This window comes from Pteropus vampyrus, unplaced genomic scaffold, assembly GCF_000151845.1.
Source record: "Pteropus vampyrus isolate Shadow unplaced genomic scaffold, Pvam_2.0 Scaffold15, whole genome shotgun sequence".
Lineage (NCBI taxonomy): Eukaryota > Metazoa > Chordata > Mammalia > Chiroptera > Pteropodidae > Pteropus > Pteropus vampyrus.
In genome coordinates, this window is record NW_011888796.1 from 8488854 (window position 1) to 8513539 (window position 24686).

At 32.3% G+C, this 24686-nt stretch overlaps 1 protein-coding gene across 1 annotated transcript in view; it reads right to left on the reverse strand.

Annotated features, from left to right (window-relative positions):
* Positions 1 to 320: 320 nt before the first annotated feature.
* The window catches only part of KIAA0586 (KIAA0586 ortholog), an 85539-nt gene continuing 61173 nt past the window's right edge, over positions 321 to 24686 (reverse strand). Inside the window, exons 31-32 of the mRNA XM_023527206.1 lie at positions 6950 to 7015; positions 321 to 633 (exon numbers count right to left, since the gene is read on the reverse strand). Of these exons, the coding sequence (XP_023382974.1) occupies positions 482 to 633; positions 6950 to 7015 (218 nt within the window). The 3' untranslated portion in view covers positions 321 to 481. The remainder of the gene's footprint in view (positions 634 to 6949; positions 7016 to 24686) is intronic.

Sequence of the window (24686 nt, forward strand, 5' to 3'; positions counted from 1 at the left end):
TACCAACACAAACATTGTTGGATTCTTTTTTATACCACATTGTATTCCGTTGTACAGATACATCATCACTTTTTTAATCAGTCTCTTACTGATAGACATCAGATTGCTTCCAATTACTTACCGCTATAAAAAATTTGGAATGAATAACCTTGAGCAACATAATTTCATAACTATGTACAGGTAATTAACACCTATAGAATAAATTCTTAGATGTCAAAAGTCATATCCTTTCCACTATTCTAGCCTGCTTCAAGAGTCTAGAAATAACTCACAGCCAGGCTCATGACGATTTACATTTAAATTATTTTATTTAAAAATTATACCTAAATACCCAAGTTAGGCTTTTCATTTTAATAAAAAATTAGAAATCATTTTTCAGAATATGCTCAAAGACCCAAATAGTCTGAGAGATGATTTTATGCCAGAGAAAAATGACTTCAAAACCAATGGCACAAAAATTGTACCGGCTCTCACTTTCCATTCAGAAGGTATCTGCTCCTGAGGACTCTGTGTCCCCCTGGATGGTGCTAATGCTCAGAGACTGAGAGCAGTCCTCCAGGTTCACTGAGGGTAGCGTCACAGACATCTTGGCAGGTGATGTCTGAGACGTGAAGAGTGGTACTGCTTTCCCGCCTATAAAAAGAAGAAACTCAGTTAAACAAGTGTATCTTGAGTATTTATGTGCTTTAAATTTTACTAAGTAATATAGGGGATCAAAACAAGGATTGCATATGAGGTCATTTCTTTTTTCAAGGTGCTCAGAATTTGTCAGAGATAAAAATACACCCTTCCTCGTTTCCACTCCCACTCGTAGACAGAGACAACATTTGAAAAGTATATGTTTTGATCTGAATATGTTCATCCCAATTCATATGTTGAAATCCTAATGCCTGGTATAATGGTATAGATAGTGGGACCTCTGGAAGGTGCTTAGGTCATGAAGGTAGAGCCCTCATGAAAGAGATTAGTGCCTTTATAAAAGAGGCCCTAGCCCCTTCCACCATGTGAGGATGCAGTGAGAGGTGCTGGCTGTGAACCAGGAAGGGGGGCATTGATCCTGGACTTCTAGCCTCCAGAAATGTAAGAAATAAATTTTTTGTTGTTTATAAGCCACCCAGTCTATAATATTTTGTTATAGCAGCCTGAATGGACTGAGGCTGTATACAAGTGCCAAAAGTTGTGGTACAGATAAATGCTAGATCACATCAGTATGGGAGGTAGTTTGGGATGAAGAATTCATTAATGTGTTTAAAAATCCAGAGTGAGGTGAGGGGGGAGGGGAAAAAATAAATAAAATGCTAAATAAATAAATAAAATTTTTTTAAAAAAGAAGAGATTGGTATAAATTATCAGTAAATTAATTAAATATAAACTTTGGCAAAATAATAATAATAATAATAAATAAAATTTTTTAAAAACCCAGAGTGGACTAAATATATATATTTATCTGCATATACCTTAATTCATTCCTCTAAGTTTAAAGCATGCTACCTAAGAATATAAAGAATATCAACTTGGTATTATTTAAGACTACAAAAACAATCATTCCAGATTTCATGGATTTACTATATACACATAAGAATAATAAACATCTTAAAAACAAATTATCGTCAACAATCTTAAAGACATCTGAGTCAAAAACCACAGTAACTTTTCTAAAACTCCTTTATATTTTTTAAGTAGTTTCCATGGTATTAAAGTATAATTTTCCATTAAATTTTTATAAAGGCCACAGTAAAAGTAGGTAGTTCTGAAGATTGCAATGATGACTAAATTACAGCTGCCCAAGATGATCAGAATACTTGTAAAAGGCAAGTTCATTTTATATTAGGAAGTGTAACAAAAATTATTTTAATATCATACTGCTCTTTTTTGTTATCTGTACTGGTTTCTTTTTTTTAAATAAAAGAAGGAAGTGAAATAAGATTTGGCATCACTACAGCAACATCACAAACAGTAACACTACAGTAGAATCCTTTAAGAAGAAAGCAATTCTTATGTCAATTTAAACAGAATAAGTATTTTAAGTAGGAAAAAACTTTTTGAGATTTAGCTCTGTCTGGACATAATAAAAACTAAAATTAAGAAAAAATAAAAGTTGCTTTGAAAAAAATCTCTATTGGACATAAGCATTATTTAAAATATTCAGACATTTTACAAAGCCGTAATTCAGAGTATACAAAATAACCAAGAGAAGTATCCCAGATCAGAGTTTACCTTGTCAGCAAAGGAAAAACCACACAGGGTATAACTATGGCTGAGAGCAAAATTAATTTTCAAAATCCAGAGAAAGATCAATTAAATGTTACCTTCTCCCAATTATTAAGAAAAATTTTATTCCTTGACTTACAAAATTACAGATAGTAGATACACTTCATTTCTGTGTTATCTAATTTCACAAAATTGCTTTATATGTACCTTCATTTTCTACACACATTAAATTACTGATTAAATTGTCAGTGATATTACAAGAGCTATAACTTTTTTAGGGGGATCTCAAAGAAGTTTCCAAATCTCAAGGACCATATTAAATCCAATTATTGTAAAGTTATGCTATTTCTTGTAGTTACTGCCTTATATTTATATAGGAATTAAAACTTTATAAAGATCTTTTCCTCATCATTTCATCTCATCCTAACAGTAATTCTAAGAGACAGACAAGGCAACTGAGGCACAGAGTTATTGAAGTTGGCTTTTCTGAAACCATACGCTTACTAACTAAACATCTATAAAGCCTACTGTGTATAGAGAACTAAGACGGTACCAAAATGATACACAGATGAAAAAGAAATAGTCCTCATTTTCAAAAAGTTCAAAATCTGATAACTGAAGATAAACGTACAGGAATTCTGAATTTAAATTAAGTGAAAGTAGCAGCTGAGCAGGAATTAAAAGATGTGGAAAGCAATGAAGAAAAAAAGAATAACAAAATAAAGTCAAGTAAAAGTGAGTATGTTAAGGGAATTCTTAGTATTTTGATATCAAAGTGTTGACTAGATAAGAGAAATAATAAGAAAGAAGGCCAAAAGGAAAGATCAGGGCCAAGTTCTGTAAACAATAATGAGTCACAAAATATTTTGAACATAGGAGTAATATGAGCAAATGTATTTCAAAAAAGAGAGTTCTAAGAGTTGTGTAGAAAATGAGAGAGAAGAGAGATCTGTGGAAATAGTCCATGCAAGTACTGATGATTCTTAGAGTGGAAATAGATTCAAGATATTTTGGAGGGAGACAGTACTTACGAAGAATTGAGTATGTCTCTGAAAAGACAAGTTTAGTTGATTGAATAGGTAAGAAAATACTGGGATCAGTTACATACTTGGTGAATTTAAATGCCTGCAAGATGTATGAATGGACTTTTCCAGCAAGTAACCGGAATCAAAGATGCCAAAAATTGTAAAGCAGTTTTAGAAATACATAAATAGCAGTCATCTATGCAGAGATAATAAGAACAATAAGAATAGTGATCAACTAGGGAGAGAAAACAGACTGAGAAGAGAAATGATGACAAAAATATGAGGAAGGACAAAGAAAAGTGAATAAAAAGAAAATAAAGGAAAACAAAAGGGAAGTGTCAGAGAGATAAGTAGGAAAAGACCCAGGAGTGAAGGGTCACACAAGATAAGAGATGGTTTTTGAAAAAGGAGTCTAGTATAATTCATCTAATTCAAAATTGGTAGAGTTAAGGCTACAACTCACTGCTCTTTGCCCTATACCAAATATCTTAATCACTCACCATAAAAAAATTATTACTTTTAAAGGTTGTTGAGGGAAATTCCATTTCAGTTGTGGTATGTAATGGCAGGGTGCAGCTAAGGAGAGGAGAAGTGATAAAGTTTCAAGCACAAGTCTCTATGTTAGGTCAAGGTCATGTCTAGGGTCAAAATGAGTGAGGTCTATTGTCCAGTCACTTGGGAATGGCCCTATCCAAATGGTCTGTGTGAAGCTTCTGTGTGGGAAGGAGAATAAAGAGCAGGGTTGAGTGGGGGTGGAGGATGGGGGAAAGCATGGATCCTGGAGTAGGATAGAGCTGGGCAGCTGGGCTCATACATCTATTCACTCAGCAAATATCAACTGAGCATCTACAATGCGCCAGGCACTGTTCTACACTTTAGAGATTTCAGCAGTGAAGAAAACAAAGCCCCCATACTCACTGAAATAATACTCCAGTTGGGTATAGGGGCAAATGACAAACAAGAAAGGAAATAAACATAATATATACCAGGAGGTAATAAGTATTATAGAGAAAAATAGGTAAGAGGTAAGAAGGATAGTGAGTGATAAGGCTTTGGGAAAGTTATGTAACTTCTCTAAAACCTAGTTTCCTCATCTATAGAATTAAGGTAAGAGAATACCTACCTCAGAAGGTTTTGTGAGGATTAAATGAGATAATGCATATAAAGAGTTTTGTATAGTGCTGACACATACAAAGCACTCAAAATAGAGTAGCTCTTCATATTAGCTCTTTTACTTTTATATAACTATTCTTGGGAAAGAAACTATCCCAAGAGGCAATGACCCTCAGGGTGGGCTGTAAAAGGTAGTCAACTTTAGAGAGAGGGATAAAAATGGTTCACTGAAGTGCACTAAGAAAAAATCCCACAGCTCTAGAAGGCCTCTAAATAATTACAATAATTTTAATGCTAGTAATCGTGACATAAATGAGTTATGTCAATAAAATGCACTAGTTTATCTAAAGATGTTTGTTAATGTACATTTGGGAAGACTTTACAAAGTATTCATTAACATAAGCTAATCAGTCATAGTTTTAACAACTTTGGAAGGGAAATTTTTAAGACTAGAAACATAAAAAAAGCATTATTTTGATTCCTGTTAACAGTCAAAAAGAGTAACATTCTATCCAGTTATGGTCCTCACAGACTTTAACTTTTTTAAAAGAAAAGATATCTTAACAAATCATCATTTAAGCGAACATAAATTTTATACCAATATTAGATAGTTTGTTTTTAAAGTTTAACTTTTTAAATGTCCACAGTCATGTTATTACTTTTATTACAATTATGATGTAATAATAAATGTCCACAGTCATGTTATTACTTTTATTACAATTATGATGTAATAATAAATGTCCACAGTCATGTTATTACTTTTATTACAATTATGATGTAATTGTTTCAACAGCTGTTTTCATGTTTTTTTTTTTTTTAAGAGACTATTCCTTGATTCCATGAGTTTGCAGTACGTCATTTAACCTGGCATGCATTTAAGCTGGGGTGCCACTGAGTGAGATCATGCATCTGAAGCTTCCTAAGATTTATTTTAATATATTTTTATAGATATTTGAAGTTCAAAATTTTTTTGCCTTTAAAAATATTTTAAAATTCACTAAGAAATTTTATGTTTTCTGTTCTTTGATACTGGATTTACAAGACAAAAGAACAGAAAAGCTGAAACAAGGATTTTTAATATCCATTTAAGATTTTGCCTGTATCTTATATGTATATATTTTTAAATATACATAACTTTCTAAAGGTTTTTAGATTTAGATAATCCACTTCATCAGCAGGTTTTAGATTCTGACTCTAATCTTCAAACACTTGGTAGCCCATTTTTACATCTCTGTTATTTGCAGACTTAGAGAAATTCAAACAAAGCACTCTCTCCTAAAACAACATGAGACAAGCAATGAAAAGGAAAAGTTTCCTTGGTAGCTACATAGAAGAGTACAGTATCTCAAACTCCTCATTCAGAGTAACTGTACATGGCATAAGCCATCTATCTGAATCTGTGTTAAATATGTGCTCCACAGGGTCAGGGACTTTGTCTTATTTACTCTCACATTCTACAAAGTTATAGCATAATGCTAGGCACACAGAAGGCCTTGAAATGACTGCTGAACCAAACTGATCTGTTCCTACCTAGAGAGTCTATGGTTCCTCTTGACTAACAGCTTGCTTAGATTCATGCTGACCAGATCTTTTCTTTAAAATCAGTCAGTCCTGAGTTCCAGCAATGCAGTTGCTTCCCAGCTGTCTATGAAAATGTTACAGTATTTCAGCTGGAGTTCTTGAAGCATTTTTCCTGTCCATCCTGGACTCATCTACTCTTACTTTAATTCCTTGTTTAAGCAGCTGCTAAACTATCCTGCTGTATTCAATTCTCCTCACATACTTAACCCAGAAAAACCAGCCCCGCAGATTTTGCAACATTACAGTGTCAGTGCTTGATAACGAATACAAGTCTTGCTACAAGAAAGTGCTTAGTCATTTGATGTTTAGTATATAATATTTTATTTTCCTCTGCTTTCCAGAATTAGTCACTATTAAACATTTCTTTCGTTACTTTCATGTTTAAGGGAGTGATTTAAAATGTTACTATAGTCTCATCCCAAATTATGTTTTATATATATAAATCCTATTATATTTTTTGTTTACTATTGCTTCTGTTTTTTGAGATGACAAATGCTTATTTTAAAATTTATAATTTAAGATAAAATTCTTCCTATAGGAAGAATAAATGTATTGGCACCTGTAAAAACAACTCTAATTCTTTTTCCTCTAAAAAGCAATAGTTAATGTGAAAGATTTGTTTCTTCTTATGCCAGGTTCCAGCTGCTTCACTTTGTTTAAAACTGACTTCAAAGTTTAAACACTGTCCTGTCCCAACAAATAACCTCCCCCAGATGGAATTATCTCAAGTACTATCCTCAGAGCTCTGAATACCACACCTGCAGGCTTTTAATTCAACATTTTATAAACTTTCCAAAGGGAAATTATAAATTTATTTTCTGTCTCCTAACTTCTAGAGAGTTGAGTTTAGTGCATGAAGGGACTTCTACACCTGGGGAGAGTTTACAGATATTTTAGAGGAATAAAAAACTGGAATTACTATCTCTACTATGCTGATTATTATGAGAGAAAGAAATTGTAAGAACATTTAAAAATGTGAATAGATCAAAGTTCAACAACTTTTAACGTAAAAATCTTACCTGTAAATACAGATGCAAGGTACAGATTGGGCTCAATTTGTGTCCGATCCATATCACCTGGTGAAGCTACAATTAAAAATTTTTTTATAAGAAAATCAGTTAAGCATAGACATAGTCATGACTCATTTCTATTCACTATGAAAGATCACGAACCACATGCACTCCCACAGTTGCTCTCATAAAACCAGGTAAACAGTAGCCTGATCTAGAGGCCTTGATATAAAGAAGGAAGTTAAACAGATGAATTTTAATGATTGTCAATAAAATCGTACTTTATCTAATAGATTAGTATCTTTATGCACCAAAGATGCGAGAAAGGGGGAAGCAAAGGATCATAAGAGAATGTGCAATTTGTATTAAGAAACGCAGGGGCCATTTCTCCCAAGATTAAATGTTTTCAGATTCCCTTATGTAAGGATTTAGTCATTACAAAAAGAAGTTTAGAATTCCCCTTCTCCCTAGGCTAGCCTGGGGCAATACTGCCCAATATAATCTTGTTCAAACAACCAACAAAGTTGTCAGCGAGCACAGAGAAGCCCTACCATGTTAAACCAAAGCCAAATTTTAATATTAAAATGAAATAGGCTGGGGGAAACTCTGTGTGGTTAGAAAATTACAAAGCAGAGAAATGTTAAATAAGTGAAGAGAGAAACCTGTGGTACATACAGTTAGTTCTCAGGACAAAGGCATTTGCCCCTGTTCATGGCATGCTGTCAACCTATGCTCTGAGATACAGTCAATAACTGTCAATAACCATTGTTGCAAACAAATTCTTAGGGCAAAATGGTTTGGAAAAAATTCATAATAAGGTATAATCAGTTTTTTCTAATCTTTTTCTAAGATAAAAAACTCATCTCTAAAGCTTCCTTTATTTCACAAAAATTTCAGGTGGATTTAAAAGAAGATAATTAAACGAATTTGATTTTAAGCATTACATAGCGCATTAAACTGAGCAACATATTCTCACTGGTGACAAACATTCATATTAAACTATTGCAGTTATATTGTAGGAAACATAAAAATTAAATGTGTTTAAAAATTAAATGTAATACAGATCAATGAAGAAAAATCAAAGCTTAAAGAGAATAGTTTTAGAAGAAAATATAGGTTTATAAAGATAAGACTGTGGGCAAATACAACTTACTTATACATATTGATAATCTGCAAATAGACCAAAACTGAATATCCAACTTTAAAATTGTTTTAAAAAAATCTTTGAATTCATTAAAAGTGATGTTACTATGATGTCACTACTAGACACTACCTATGGTCATTTCCCATTCTCCTCTGAGTTTCTGAGAGGGACAGATGTTCTCGCTTGGCCCCTCCAGCTTACTAGAGCCACCTTTCTACATGGCACCTAAAGGATATACGTGGAAACGGGTATCAGCACCACCTCAGAAGCCCCTTCCACTGAGGAATCACTTGTTTGTAGCAAGAAAAATTAAGTGCAGTCTTCTCTGAAGTGGTTGCCTCCAAGCCCAGAACTCAAACTTATCTATTATGTTACGGTAAGAAATAAGCAACATCATTCCCTTTCATACAAAATAAAACTGGGTGGAAACTAAGAAATAGGAAACTAAACTTTAGGTCCAACAAGGGTTCAATTAAAAGACACTTAAGTGCCTTCCATGTACCTATCATTACACTAGGTGTTGTGAAGACCACAGAGAGAAATAAGAAATTGTCTCGATCCTCCTTCACTGGAAAGACAAAACTAACAGAGCAGACTGAGAGTAGTGAGCAAATCTTCCAACTAATGCTCCTGTTCCACCTAAAATATAAGGGATTTTAAAAGGCTAATACCTAATTGAGCTCCCTGCCTTTTAATATTGCACCACTGCTAGCTGCTGATGTTTCCACTTGTATAACTCAAATTCTTCTTCTATTGGTAATTTTTCCTTTCCTCTTCTTGTTCTATGGTCTTCTTTTTTATTCTCTTTAAGAAGGTGATATATATGGCTTTGGAGAAAGGAGTTGTGAAACCTTTTCTAACCCAGTGATTTTCAACAGAGGCTTGGGGTAGAGAGAAAGGAAAGCCTGAATCATTTTGGGAGCTTTTTCAAAGTAACAAGGGCTCCCTCTATTCTGATAGGCCTACAATCCAAAGGGGTGTATCCCCAAAGGGGGTTGCTGCCACAGTGAAACACTCTTCTAAGTGCATAATAATATAAATGTAAATTTCATATGCTCCATTTTCTTTGCAATAAAAAATGGAGCATGTTTTAGTTTAAAAAATGAATTTTAATGGAAAAATGACAACTACTTCATTACTCCAAACCAAAGCATACTTTAGTTTAGATCTCTTTATATTCAACAAAACTAATTAGTATAAACATCTAAATTGAAAAAACATACAAAATCTGTTATTATTTTTATGTCTTCAATAACACAGACCAAGTAAAATTACTGCAATGCCGGATTTTCTTAAAGGACAAGAAAATAAATGGTTTCTCTCCATTATCCTTCTTCATTCTCCCTGAGATTCAGTTCTTTGCATATAGTTGCTCAAGAAATATTCAGCTGACCAATGTTTCTGAAATCTTTATGTCAAATGGATACACCACTCTGTGATTTTTTATAGATCTTTTTTGGGGGGGAAAAAATAGCCACTTTTTTCTAGCTATTCGATACTGTGGTATGTAAGATTTTTTTTTTTTAATTGCAAATAAATGACAACCAGACTCTGTATTAGAGAGGTGGCTATAAGCTCGTGGCTAAAAGCACAAACTCAGAAGCTAAGCTGCCTAAATGCAAATCACAGTGCCAACATGAACTAGCTGTGAGACCTGAAAGAAATCACCACTTTGTGCTTCAATTTCTTCCTCTGCTTCGTGGGTTTCTTATAATCATTAACTAAGATGATATATATAAATAACAACAGAGTAGGCACTCAATAAATGGTAGTTTTATTATTATTTACCCTGTGATTATTTTCTAACTTTTCCCAATTGATAAAAAAAAAAAAAGTCATTTCTGTTAGGCAATCTTTTCAAAATCATCTTATTCTTACTAATAAGGAAATCAAGATTCAGAGAGGTTACTGACAAAGAAATCAATGTCACAAATTAGTAGTAGGAACTAACACTCATAGCAAACAGTTCTTTCCCCACCTCCAAACTTTTTCATATTCTTCTACTAGGATATGTCTTCAGATACTGAGACCTGTAAGTAATAATCAGAAATTATTTTTTCTACTTTTTAAAAAATCATCAATGAAAGAAATATAGTATAATGTTTAAGAGCATAGCCTTTGCTTTTGGAGTTGGGCTTGGTCTGACTCCCAGCTCTGTCATTTATTAGCTATGTGACGTTGGGCAAAATATGTAACCTTTCTGAGCCTCTGGTTCCTCAAATGAGAATAACATTACTTAACTAATTGGTTTGATTAAGGATCTTCTTAGAGTGTCACACATAGGAAGTATATATAGATGGTAGCTATTACACATTGTTGTTCTGTTATTATAAACATAAATAAAACTCTCTTCTACCAAAACTGAGGGAGAATCATGATTTCTGCAATGATTTCTCCTAATAGTAAAAAAAGCCACTATGTCACTATCAGTTACTTGTCATTTATTCCTGTAACAAGTAGTAGCCTCATAATTCTCACTTGCTGGATGATGAAGTTTACTGGAAGAGTAAGTATTGTGCTCTACAGATGAGGATTAAAGTAGCAAACACAGCCAACACCCAGCCAAAATCATCTGAACATTGCTTATCGAGTTTGTTGATTCATACACTTCCTCATTCTGTTCAAAATTGAAGAAATATAGTACTCATTGGTATTTAAGTCAAAGGATAAGAAGAGAAAATTTTTAAATATTTTATCTACAAATTTCTACAAAAATTCTGAATGGTTAATACTGACTAAAAATTGTCATAATTACCATGAATAAAATTTAACCTTTTACTTTTACTGCAAAAGGCAAATGTGTCAACCTTTATTTAAATGTTTAAAGATACCACAAAATAAGAACAAGTGATCTTAGATCTGGAAATAGAATCCAAGGCTGGGAAAGCAGGGATACTGCTGAAAGCACTTTAAATTAGGGCACACAGAGGGAACCGAGATTGTACGACTTGTATATTATGCTCCTTCCAAACAAGCCATATTTCAATACTTTAGCTTTTTATTTTAAATAGTCATTCAAAATCTTGTAGCTACATAATACTAATTTGAAAATAAACCACGTTTTTCATACTATTTCAAAAAGTGGTATTTAAAAGGATAGAATCTTGGGCTTTATAATTTTTTTTTTTTGGTTTGAGAGTTTATCTTCTGCTCTTTTAACTATCTTTAATTTAGTAAGAATAGTATAGAAATACTTAAACCTGTAAATCATTACATTATTGTTATACAAATGCTTTATGGGTTACTTAACAAAACTATATAGTACTATAGAGTCATTAACTGCAAAATAAGGATATATAGACGAAGACTCACTAATACATATTTTTAACCAATAAAACAAGAGTTTTTAAATGAGTGATGTCCAGAATTTGAAACAAAATCTAATAAGGAGAAATATAAAATGTAATAACATTCAGAACAGCCAGATCTTCTATACTAATTTAAGCTCACTGACAAAAAAAAGAATATTATAAATATCATTATAGTAGTTAAAATATATATTAAAAAGTTAACACTTTTTAAATAATCTGCCCAGATTAAGTTACTCACTGGCTGCATATCTAGTAGGTATACAACATGCCCAATAACAGCATTTTCAGAAGTAGTATCTTAACAGCAGCACAAAAGCTTATATTCGAATGCCAAGAAGCTGATTGGCAATTCAGAAAATAGATGAGCCATCTATCCTGAATACAGACCATGATTTATTTGAATAATGTATATATAATTATTCAAGCTCATTAAAAACCATTTAAGTGCTTGAATGTATTGCTGTGTGGTGTTATGACAAAGAGAGTTCTGCCTTTTAGGGGCAGGAATGTCTAGAGGGACATTCCGGCATTAAAATTTGGTTGAGAACTGAGAGACTTGATGTTTTAAGAGACAACTTTATCTACAATGCACTTCCTGTGGGGTTGAACAGCCTGTGACACAGCTACAAAAAAAAAGTTCCTCTCAGATAATTATTTATAAAAGTATGCTATAATGGTTTGAAAACAAAAAGAATCTTAAAAATGATAATAGGTTTGCCTCATGAAAGAAGCCATACCTTCTGTATAATTCCATTTATTTAAAGTACAAAAACAAGAGAACTAATACATTCTGTTAGAAGTCAGAATAGTGGTTACCTTTTCAGGGGTGCAAGCTGTGATTGAAAGGGAACATGAGGGGGTTTCAGGGGTGTTGGCAATGTTCTGTTTCTTGAGCTGGGTACAAGTTATAAAAGTAGCTTAGTTTCTGGAAATTCTTTCAGCTGTATACTTATGTGTAGTTTTCTGTGTGTATATTATATTTCCATAAAAAGAGGAAATTGAAAAAAATAGATTAGTTGCAGGAATTAAAAGATGATTCCTTCACAGTTTTGAAGTGTTTTGACATTATCGAAATAGCCAAATAGCTAACCTTACTTACTAGGTAGCCTTTAATATCAAGTGAATAGTTACTGCTAGTGAATAGTTACATGGGCCATCCTGCTGACCATAAAGACAAATTCTTTTCTTAAAATCCTGAAATACCAGTGAGCTGAAATTATTTAGAAGCAGAAGTGATTGTTGTTGTTGTTCTAATTTGACTCTCACAGGACTCATTATTTAGGATACTTGATGTTCTGCAATAATTAGCCACTCAAATTGAAAGCACAAACTAATCTCATTTTAACTAATCTTGAAAGCAATTTATTAAGCATATTATAAAGCATAATATTTCTAAAATATTAATATGTTCTGTAAAAGCCATTTAATTACTTATTTTTAGTGCAAAAAAATTTGCTGTTGCAGTTTATAAAAAGCAATGACATCATAACTACATTTAAACTCAATTCTAACACTTATTCAACAATAACTCCTAAAACTTAAATCACACGAGTCTACAGTTGTTAGAGAAGACCACGATTATCACGTTATTATAAATGACCTTTGATAGCAAACAAAGCTGAAGGCAAATAACTCCTTAATAGTTACTAGGCAGTTTGAATCTAAATGTCTCTATAATCTACACACAGAAAATCCATTTTCTGAGATGAAAATCCTTCCTAAATATAAAAACTTCATTCAACTTATGGCCTGTGACTATCACTAAAAATACACTGTATTATTTGTATAGCCTTTACAGTGGATTTTTCCATATCTAGCCATTCCTAACTAAAGTTGGAAACAAAAATTAAATGTGACATAGTGACCGGTTTGCTTGACCAAGACCAGACCTGATAACTTTTGAAAAAGAGTGATAGAATGAAAAATGAGCTTTCAAATACAGGAAGCCACTAGAAAATAAGAACACCACCATTCCATATCCTAAAATTAGAGCTTTAAAGATTTTCTGTTTAATAGTAAGTTTCAGGGCAAGGGGGTGGGGAAGCCAGGGTGGATTCTGCTCACTGTACACACGACACCAATGGGAATAAGGGCCAGCCCAAGTTCTACATTACCATTACTCTAGGTAATAGTTCCAAGCTGTGAGACACAGCTGTATAGGCCCTGCCAGCAAGACCATAGCAGCAGTGCTTTGATAGCGTGGGGCCCTGAAGTGTCAGGATATAGAGAAGGCAGCAGTTGTTGGCTGTGAAAACAGTCTGATACAAACCAGATGGGAACTTACTAGATGGGCAACACAAAGGAAAACAATTGGCTCATTCAACAAAGTCAGGCCTCTGCCCCAGAGAATTCACAGAAGACAATAACAGTCACCCAGAGTTGATGCAAACAAGAAACAGCCATGTGGTTACAGTTTAAAGAATTGTTTTTCCTCAGACTAAACAAAGTTTTGATTTCTAATTCTTGTATTCATTAATTGTAGTTTGGTGTACAGGCCTTTTGCCAAAGACAAATATTTCCTTTATACAATATATACTTTTGTGGCATCAAGAGAAATATATGGGGACATAGAAACTAATTTGGTGCTGCTTCCTGTAAAGTGCTATGAACATAGGCTGAGCTATTTCAGGAAACTGGCAAATTTAGAAAATGATTGATCATGCTGACACAGTAATTAGAAAATATCCAACATAATATTTCCAGGACTTCCTGTGTCTGATTTGTTTTAATGTAGGCAGAATGACATGAAAAGCAATAATCACAAGTTTCTCAGAACTACATTTCTACCTAATTGATTTCTTCCCCAACTTCATTAGTTGGGACAGTATCATAGCAATTATATTCACAGGAAAAAAGTGCCAGGGTTCCCTATAGCCTGACTGTGTGAAGCTCATTCAGAATAGAAAATGCCTCTACATTCTGAGTTGACAAATATAACATAGATTAACAATTAGATTTTTTAAGATAACTTTGACAGTAACATTTCACTTAAAGACTTTTATAGGTATATATCCCATATCAGAGTAATTTATTGACTAAATTTAATCATCGAATCAAAAAAATCAGTTTCTGCTATTATAACCATGAGCTGAATAACTATGTAAAAAGTAAGAAAAGAAAACTAAAAAAAGAAACATGTCATTTATTGAAATCTTACATAAGAGGAATTAAGAATAAACATATCACTCATCAATGAATCAATTCTATTAAAAGTTTGTTAAAAGTTTTTTTCAACACATGGAATGAACTCTCTTACAAAATGATTAACAAAGGCAGTCTGTCTTAGATTTATTAGCAAATTATTTTTTAGACCTTGGATTAACTCATGAAAAAAAAACCCAGTATATCATTAGGTATACTGATAATTATTTATGCACTTCTTCAGAAATTGCCCATTTCTACTTTCATGGGGTGCTTATACATATAAAGATATCAACCCAATAGACTAGCATAAATTTTATAAGAAGTAATTGCGTTTAACAAGTTTTTATCTCATAATAGATCCTGATATGATTTCAGAGAATAAGACAAGGGCCAGATCGTGCAGACCTTTTAGATCACTGTGAGGAGTCTGAACTTTATTCTGGTACAAAAAGAAGTCTTTGGAGGGTTTTGAACAGGGAGTCATGTGATCTGATTCATATTTGAATATGAATCATTCTTGCTCTGGGTAGATAACAGACAACAAGGAATCAAAAATGAATATAGGAAGACCAGTCGAGATACTTCTCTGGATAATATTAAGGTTAAAGGATATTATGCCTAAAAAATCAACTGCACAACTACAGAAGGTAGAAAACTTAGCTTGATATCAAATCATTGAAAAAAATCTTGGACAGTTTTATTAGAACACTGAAAAGCACAGTATCCAGCAACGGTTTTTAAAAACTTCTGTGGACATTGAGACAGAGTAGTGAGATTACTAACCAACCTCTGTGAGCCTCATTTTTATCATCTATGTAATAAAAACAATTATAAAAATATTTTTACATACTCAACAAGTTTGCTGGAAAAATGAAATATTTTTTCATTGTGAGAGTTCTTTGTCAGCTGAAAAGCATTTGACAAATGCTAGTTTCATCATTGTAGGTATGGAAACAGATCTACCACACTTGGCAGTGATTGTATTCTGTCCTAGTGTATCTCTATGCAAGATATACTGACTAGAGTATGATCAAACTAGTAAAGAGCTTGAAAAAATGATATAAAAAAGGAAAAGAGCATCAACTTTGTACTCAGGCAGATACAGACCTGAATTCCAGATTTTCATTTTCTAAACTGTATGCTGTAGGAAAATTAGTTAACCTTCATGAACCTTATCCTTCACTCTTACAAAATGGAAATAAAACTACCTGTATGGCATGCACTGTAAGGAATTAATGAAATATTGTAAGGAATAAATGAGATGATAACATGGAGTAGTCAAAACCTACTCTAACTCCTAAGAAACCACTGGTTTGTTCTCCACTTTTATAATTTTGTTTCTTCAAAATGTCATAAAAATATATTTGTCATAAAAAAACAGTTTGCAGCCTTATGAATTTGGCTTTTTTTGCTTTATATAATGCAGCTGAGTTTCATCCACGCTGTTGTGTATATCAGTACTCTATTTCTTTTAACTGCTGAGTAGTATTCCATTGTATGAATGTGCCACACATTGTTTACCCATTTACCTGTTGAAGGACATCTTGGTTGATTCCAGTTTTGGGAAATCATGAATGAAACTGCTAAAAAATATTTGAGTACAGGTTTTGTGTGAACGTAAGTTTTCAGTTTTCTTGGTAAATTTATATTTAATTTTATTTAAATATTGCCAGACTGTTTTCCCACATGGTTGTAGCATTTTGCATTCCCACCAGCAATGTATGAGAATTCAAGTTGCTCTGCTTCCTCATCAATGCATGGGATTATCAGTTTCTTTAATTTCAGCCAACCTGATGGGTATTTAATTTTTAATTAGCATCTCTCCAGTAACTAATGATGTTGAACATCTTTTCATGTGCTTAATTATCATCTACATAGCTTTTTTGATGAACTTTCTATTCAAATCTTTTACCCATTTTTAAAATTGGGTTGTTCATTTTCCTACTAGGAGTTTTGTGAGTTTTTAAAATAAATTCTGGATCCAAATTCGTAATCAGAATGGATTTGCAAATATTTTCTCCCAATCTACAGTTTGTCTTTTTTTCATTCTCTTAACATTGTCTTTTGAAGAACATATTTTTATTTTGACTAATTAATCAATATATTATTTTATGATCTATGGTTTTTCTGTAATATCTTAAAAATCTTTGTCCAACTAAAGGTCACAATGATTTTCTCCTATATTTTCTTCTAGAATTTCTGTAATTTTAGACTTTATATTTAGACTTAGGATCTGTTTTGAGCTCATTTTTACACATTTGTGAGATATGGGTTGAGGTTCCTTTTTACATACAGATGACCACTTGTCTCAATACCATTTGTTGAAAAGATTATCCGTTCTCCATTAAATTCTTTGCCACTTCTGAAAAATCAATTGATTTTACATATGTGAACTATTTTTGGATTCTATTCTATTCTATTGATCTATTTGTCAATCTTTATGCCAATATTACACTATCTTGATTACTATAGCTTTACAGTAAGTTTTAGAATGACATAATATAAATCCTCTACCTTATTTTTCTTTTTAAAAATTATTTTGGCTATAATAGGCCTTCTGCTTTTCCTTAAGAGTTTAAATTTAGCTTGTCAATTTCTACCAAAAATCTTATTAGAATTTTGATTGAGATAGCACTGAACCTATAGATCAAGTTGGGAAGCATTGACATCTTATTTTTGAGTCTTCTATTACATGAAAATATGATCATCTATCCAATTATTTAAGTTCTCTTTAATTTCTCTCATTGGGTGTTTTTGCAGTTTTTAGCACACAAATATTGCAAATATTTTATTAGATCTATACCTAAGTATTTCATGTTTCTGTTGCTATAAATTATAGTTTTTAATTATAATTTTCAATTTCTCACTACTAGTACAGAGAAATATTACTGATTTTTATATATTGACATTGTAGCCTGTCTTGATATAATCATGTATTAGTTTTAGTAGGTTTTTTTTTTTTTTGTAGGCCTTGTTGGAGTTTCTACAGACAATCATGCATCAGCAAATAATAATGTTTATTTTTCCTTTTCTAATCCATATGCCTTTTATTTCTTTTTCTTGCATTACTGCATTGGCTAGGACTGCCAGTATGATTTTTGAATAGAAGTAGTGACAGCAGACTTCATTTGCCTTGTTTCTAATTTATTGGGAAAGCATTTAATCTTTCACCATTAAGTGTGATGTTGGCTATAGGTTTCTTGTAAATGTCTTTTATTGTGTCGTCCTTTGATTCTTAGTTTTCTGAAATTTTAATCGTGAATAGATGTTGAATAATGTCAAAAGCTTTTCTGTATCTATTGAGATCATCATTTTTTTTTCTTTAGTCTGTTCATATGGTGACTAATATTGATTTTTGAATGTTGAACCAATCTTATTTTACTGAGATGATCCCACTTGATCATAATTTACTATCTTTTTATATATTGTTTGATTCAATTAATATTTTGTAGAAGAATTTGTGTTTATGTTCATAAGGGATATTTGTCCATAACCTTCTTTTCCAGTATTATCTTTGTCTGGTTTTATTATCAGGGTAACACTAGAAAGAGTTCTTTCCTATTCTGTTTTCTCACAGAGTTCGAGTAGAATTGGTATTATTTTTCCATCAAATATTTGGTAGAATTCTCCAAGAAAGTTATCTGAGCCTGGAGTTTTCTTTGTTGGAACATTTTAAACTAAGAATTCATTTTCCTTTAGTAAATATAACATTACTTAGGTTATCAGTTTCTTCTCAAGCAAGGAGATAAAAATTTTCCATTCTGACTACATTGCCAAATTTATGAGCATAAAAGATACTCATAATATTGCCTTACAATCCCTTAATTTCTGTAGAATTTGTACTGGTTTCTCCTTTTTAATTCCTAATAATGATAATTTGTGTGTTTTCCCTTTTTTTCCTTCATCACCTTGGCTAGGGTTTATCAATTCTATTAATCATTTCACAGAACCAGCTTTTGGTTTCATTGAGTTTCTGCTATATTTATGTTTTCAATTTCATTCTGTTATTTATTTCCTTTCTTATTATTATTAGAAGTTCTGATTTTTAACTCCACTGAAATCAGAGGACATATTCTGTACGATTTCAACTGTTTTAAATTTATTGAGGTTTGTTTCATGACACAGAATAAGGTCAATCTTGGTGAAGGCTCTTTGTGTACTTAACAAGTGTAATCGGCTTTGTATCAATTAGGTCAAATTGGTTGATATTGTTGCTTAGGTCTATAGTCTGACCTTCTATTTACTTTTTGTAATTCTTACTAAGGAGAGTTAACATCTCCAATTATAATTGTGAATTTGTCTATTTCTCCTCAGAGTACTACCAATTCTTCCTTCGTGTATTTTAAAGTGATGGTGTCAGATATATACATATTTAAGATTGTTATATCTTCTTGATGAATTAACCCTTTTATCATTGTTTAGTGTCTCTATCTCTGATAATACTGTATGCTTTGATAGTCTTTACTCTGATATGGCTGATGTTCATTTAGCCACTCAGGCTTCTTTTAATTAGTGTTTGCATTGTTTATCTTCTTTCTATCTTTTTACTTTTAATCTATGTCTTTATATTTAAAGCAAGTTTCTTGTTGACAGTTGTTTCTTTTCCCCTCATTTTATGCCTTCTTGGAGTAATTGAGTAGTTTTAATTTAGTATTATTTTAAAATATTTTAATGATTAGTTTACAATATACATCTATCACTTACCATATTCTACTTTCAAAAAATATTATATCACAACATATACTGGATGAAACCATCAGTATACTTTCAATTTCTCCATCCTATATTTCATGCTATCACTATCATTTTATTTTTACAGGCTCTATAAATAGATAATATATTGGTATTATTTTTGCTTTGGACAATTATCTTTTATAGTGATTGAAATAAGAATTCTTTTATTTATACCTTTGTTTAGCCACCTCAGAAGCTCTTCATTTCTTAAATCCAAGCATCTTTTTGGTTATCTTTTAATGTCTACCTGAAAAATTTCCTTTAACTTGTTGGTCTCTCAGTTTTCATTTACCTGGAAAAACAAAAGTATTTATTTTGCCTTCATTTTTGAAAAGCATTTTTGCTAGATACAGAATTCTGGGTTAATTTAACTTTTCTTTTTCCTTTGTAAATGTCACTCCATTGTCAACTGGACTGTGGGTTTGTAATAGAAATTGAAGTATTTCTTATCTTTCTTCTTCTGTAAGTGATATACCTTTTTTTTCTGGCTTCCTAAAACATTTTCTCTTTCTCTTTGGTTTTCATTAGCTTGAATATGGTGTGTATAAGAATTTTTTCTTTTAATCTCATTTGGGGTTCTCTGAAATTCTTGGACTGTAGTCTGATATTCTCCATGGTTCTTATAAAACTATTGGTCATTATCTCTTCAAGTACTCTTTTCTGTTTGCTTTCTCTTTTCTTGTTGGGATTCCAATTAATATATGTTAGGATACTTGATATTGTTCTTGGATGCTCAAAAATTTTTCCCATTCTGTTTCAATTTCAAATGACTATCATCAAATTTACTGATTCGTTGCTTATGTTGAGTCTACTGATAAGCCCAGTGAAGTCATTCTTCATCTTTACTACTGTCTTTCTCCTTCACATTTCTATTTGACCCTTTCCTATATTTTCCATCTCTCTGCTCAAATTCCTATCTGCTCATGCATGTTTTGTCTATCTTTTCTACTAATATAATGATTTCTACATTAATCATAGTTATTTTAAATTCCCTGACAGTTCTAACAACTGAGTCATCTGTGACTCTTATCTTAATTGCTTTGTCTCGTAAGTGTGGACTGTTGTTGTTTTCATGCTTTTTTTTGGTATGACTGAATTCCAGACATTGAGTGTAACTAAGACAATAGAGAATGAAGTTAAGTGGTATTTAAGCTTGGAAATGGGGACATCTCTTCTTCAGCTAGTCCATTAATATAAAGAATTGAATCAATTAAGTCAGGAGTTAAGTTGGCTTTGAGTTTTGTTGTTGCTGCAGTTAACTTCGGGGTACCACCAGCTTAAAAATCCTCTAGTGTTATACTGTGTTTAGGATGGGCCCTAGTACGCCAGAGTGTTTTTCTCAATGTTCTTGTTCTACCTTTAGCTTTCAGCTTCACTGTGCACCTGCAAAAAAAACAAAAAGGGAGTTTCTCCTCTCTACACTCTGTACCTTGCCCACTGGTAGACTGCTGCTTCTTCTTACTCAAATACTTGTTGGTCTCATAGTGAGGGACCGAGAAGTAGTAGTTCTCTGTTGTCCTGGTCCAGCTTCAGTCCCAAGCAGATCCTGTATGCCTGGGTCTTGTGATGGGGGTTTCTCAGTGATCCTGTCTCTGTTCTCAGTGGCAGCCAAACTCTGCCTTGTCCCTTTAGCAAGTTTTATGTAAGTGAGTTTCCTATCCTCTCCCATCAGTAAGAGATCTCTAACAATATTGATATAAGATTGTGAGATCAAGACTATTTCCTTCCTTTCCCCCAAAAGTGAATGAGTTTTCTTTACTCTTCCCCCAGCCACAATGGGTTTTCTCCTATACTTTGGAGGTGACAGATATGCTGCCCCTTCTCCAGTGACTTAAGGCTTTTGTTCTTTCAGGAAAATGGTCCAAATGGGGCATCCAGTCTTTCTGGAACTCTCCTCTTTCAGGCCTGTACAGGTGAAGGAATAATCTCTCTAGTCTCCTGCCTTGCCTCCTAATTTTTCTTCTTCTAGGTCTGTGGAAAAGAGACTTCAAGTGAGGATAAACATCCCTTATATCAGTATTGGTATGTTTGGTCTTTAGCAACCCATTAATAAAGTTTAGCCAAATACAACTTATCCACTTGTATGGTGACTTGTATTTCTTCCTGTGATTGTGCTCTGGCACACTTAGATAATGCTTGTGTCCCATCTCTTCACAGGATTCCGTCTTTCCTTGGACTTTGGGCAACTTAGTTGTTCTGCATCACAAGTTCTCTGATGGGTTTAAAAATGTTATGATTTTGTAGTTTATCTGACATTTTATTACAGATAGGGTAGAAGTGACACTCTTTCCACTTTCTTCATCCAAGGTGGAAAGAGAATTCCCAAATCAGGCAACATTTAAAAATGAATTTCTATTTTATTAATCAATAATAGCATGGATTTGCAGAAGATACATTTATTCAGATAATGCTTGTTAAGCACTTAGATTTGGGAAAGACTGGTCTTCCACACATGGTTTTGAAATCACTTGTCATATACCTTAGGAACAAAAAAAGCAACTTAAACTTTTAACTGTGATTTTAAAATTACTAAGATCAATTATAATTCTGATAGCTATAGTAATTTAGCTATATATGAAATACAAAGGCAAAAATATACCACCTTATTGAAAAAAAAAAAGATTTCATTTGCACGTGGTTGGAAATAGCTTCTAAATATACATAAGCTTTGAATTTCCTAATTCTCATATATTTAAAGTCATAATTACTATATGTGTGATATACAAGGTGCTAAGATAGCTAGGAATTAAGCTCAGGATATAACGTCAAAAAAATCTGTGATTCTGTAAGTTTATTTCCAATAAAAATGTAATCTGCTTTTGATAAATTACTGCAATCACATTTATCACTTTTTGCATTTTGACACATATTTTCTGAACAACATATATAATCTACAAATAAGAAAACTGAAGAAGTCTGAGATTTTCAAGCAACTTTGACAACTAACTTGCCTTAGCATAATCACAAAACATATGATCTGTTTTCCTTATTGATTATTGTATAGCATGTCTGACTTTCTAATTATTATTTATTAGTGGTTTTTTAATTTTAAGAGAAAAAGGCAGAAAATACTTTTTAAAGTTAGCTATTTTAATATATCACTACAGAATTAATTGTTCCTGGTTCACAATGAATAAAATGGATTTAAATCTAGTCTTTCATTTGTATTGAAGAAAGTTAACTTGCACAGTGAAGGGGAAAAATTTAAATGACATAAAAATCACTTAAAAAGTTGCTTTCACTATAAAACTACTAGGCACATTAACTGGGACATAGAATCAGGTAAGTGGCAACATATATGTGGCTGAAAATATACCCAATGAATTCAATACCAGATGAAAGAGTTTTACTCTTTGACTCCAAAGATGCCATCTGTCAGAACAATCAATTCAATCTCTCTTTTATATTAAAATCTGAAAGTAATAACCAAGGGGGAGTGGGGACAAGGATTTTACAGATTTCCCAGAAGCACAGTGCTAGAACCTATGTCTTGCCATATCCTCCGTTAGTTTTTAACGGACGATCATTGAAAGAGCTGCTACTGCTAGTAAACTGCTTGATTTTTTGTGCACACATAGTAAGCTATTAAGCATTTCAGAGTAAAATACATGATACTTCCTCCTGAAACAGTCATAATTTGGGGTTCAAGTATTCTTCGAAACATTTATCTGCCAAACAAGATGTGGTTTTGATTCCCTTGTGATAAGGTGAATTTACTTCATTATCTTCAAGGCCTCTGTGTATGAGATAGGATTGAATTCCTTCAAGGTCACCCAAAGTCCTGAGAACCCTAGAGGATTATTTTGGCACTCTGACTCTCCTATTCTCTGAAACATTTGGCCATGTCTCAGAGTTTCATCAGAGAAAAAATAAAACCCAGAAAATGTATGGGAAAAAAGTCAAAACTGACTGTATTTGCCAAGGCAATTATATTCATTCAAAAAATATTCAGTATGGAGATACATATCAATTATAGAGTGAAACACTTGGCTTCTATTTAAAATGCTCTATTTATAGCTCACTGGGTATTTATTTGTCTTAGTCAAAGCTGACATAGGTCTGCTCTCCTAACTTCTGTATTCAATGTAAAATTAAATGAAACAAATTTACACACATTAAGTTCACTGTTCTAAATTCTTTCTAAATAAAACTTCCTCTTACCAGTAACAACTTAGTTTCTTTTATTCCAATGATTTTTATTGACTTATTAAATGATAATTGGACATTATTTAATGGCATTGTTGTAAGTCAACAAAAATTTAACTGTTGCCATCTTGTGGTCAGACATTCATTTAGATGAAATAATGTCACTTTCCTAAAGAGAGATATTTACCTTTAAAATCCTACCAAAGACATTTTCCTATAAGCTGAGAAAAATGATCATTTTACTGCATATAACATCCCCCCAGGAGACATTTATAATTTTAAGAAATTATAACTTTTTAAAAACTAAATTAAATGTAAAGTCATTGACCATGAATGATAACGGTACTCAGCTGAAGGACATTATCAGTCCTGATACTATGGTAGTAATATTCATTTGCTTTACATACTGTCATGATTAATTTTTAAATACCATAAGAAGAGTTTTATAGGCAATTATCCATAGGATTCTAAAATATAATATTAATGCTACTATACCACGGTAACGTTAAAAAAGCAGTTGGGAAGGCAAAGTTGTCACAAGTTGGAGCAAGAGAGAAACAGAAAACAAACAGGAAAGTAAAAACCTAAACCTCATATAGCATAATCTTAATAAATTGCTTCTTAATTTGGGGCCTCCCTAAAATGCCAAATGCATAGTTATATTTGCAATTATACTGGCACTCAATAAGTGGAATAAAAAAGCATAATTATAAAAACAAAGAAAAACATTTCACCACTTAAAATATTCCAAATACTTCTTCCTGGATTGTGAATAGAAAGTTTTAAACAGAAGACTTCTTAATTTCTACTGCTAAATTTCAGAATTAGGTTATATGAAATTTAAATGACTAAGAAGCAAGAAAAGTTCATTCATATGATAGCATTTAATGTAAGAATTCTTTTTTTTTAAGTTGTACTTGGTCAATATCACCACAAAACACTAAATAACCTTTACAAAGCACCTTACTTAACAGCCACAACCCCTGACTTTATCATATTATAATTCAAAACAGACAACTATGATATAGATACAAATCCATACGTAGATAAAAAGACATTCACTTGTACAAGAACCAAAAGGTAAGATTAAAGGAAAAACACTAGCTGAGAGTTTTTTAAATCTATTTAGCAATAGAGTTTATTGGTAAAAAGAACTAACAAATATATCGTCAAATATGATACCAGATTCTTTAAATGGACCAAATGAGAAAAAACAGACAAAAAGAAGACTTAGCAAGATGTATGTAAAAGTAAAGATTTCTCATTA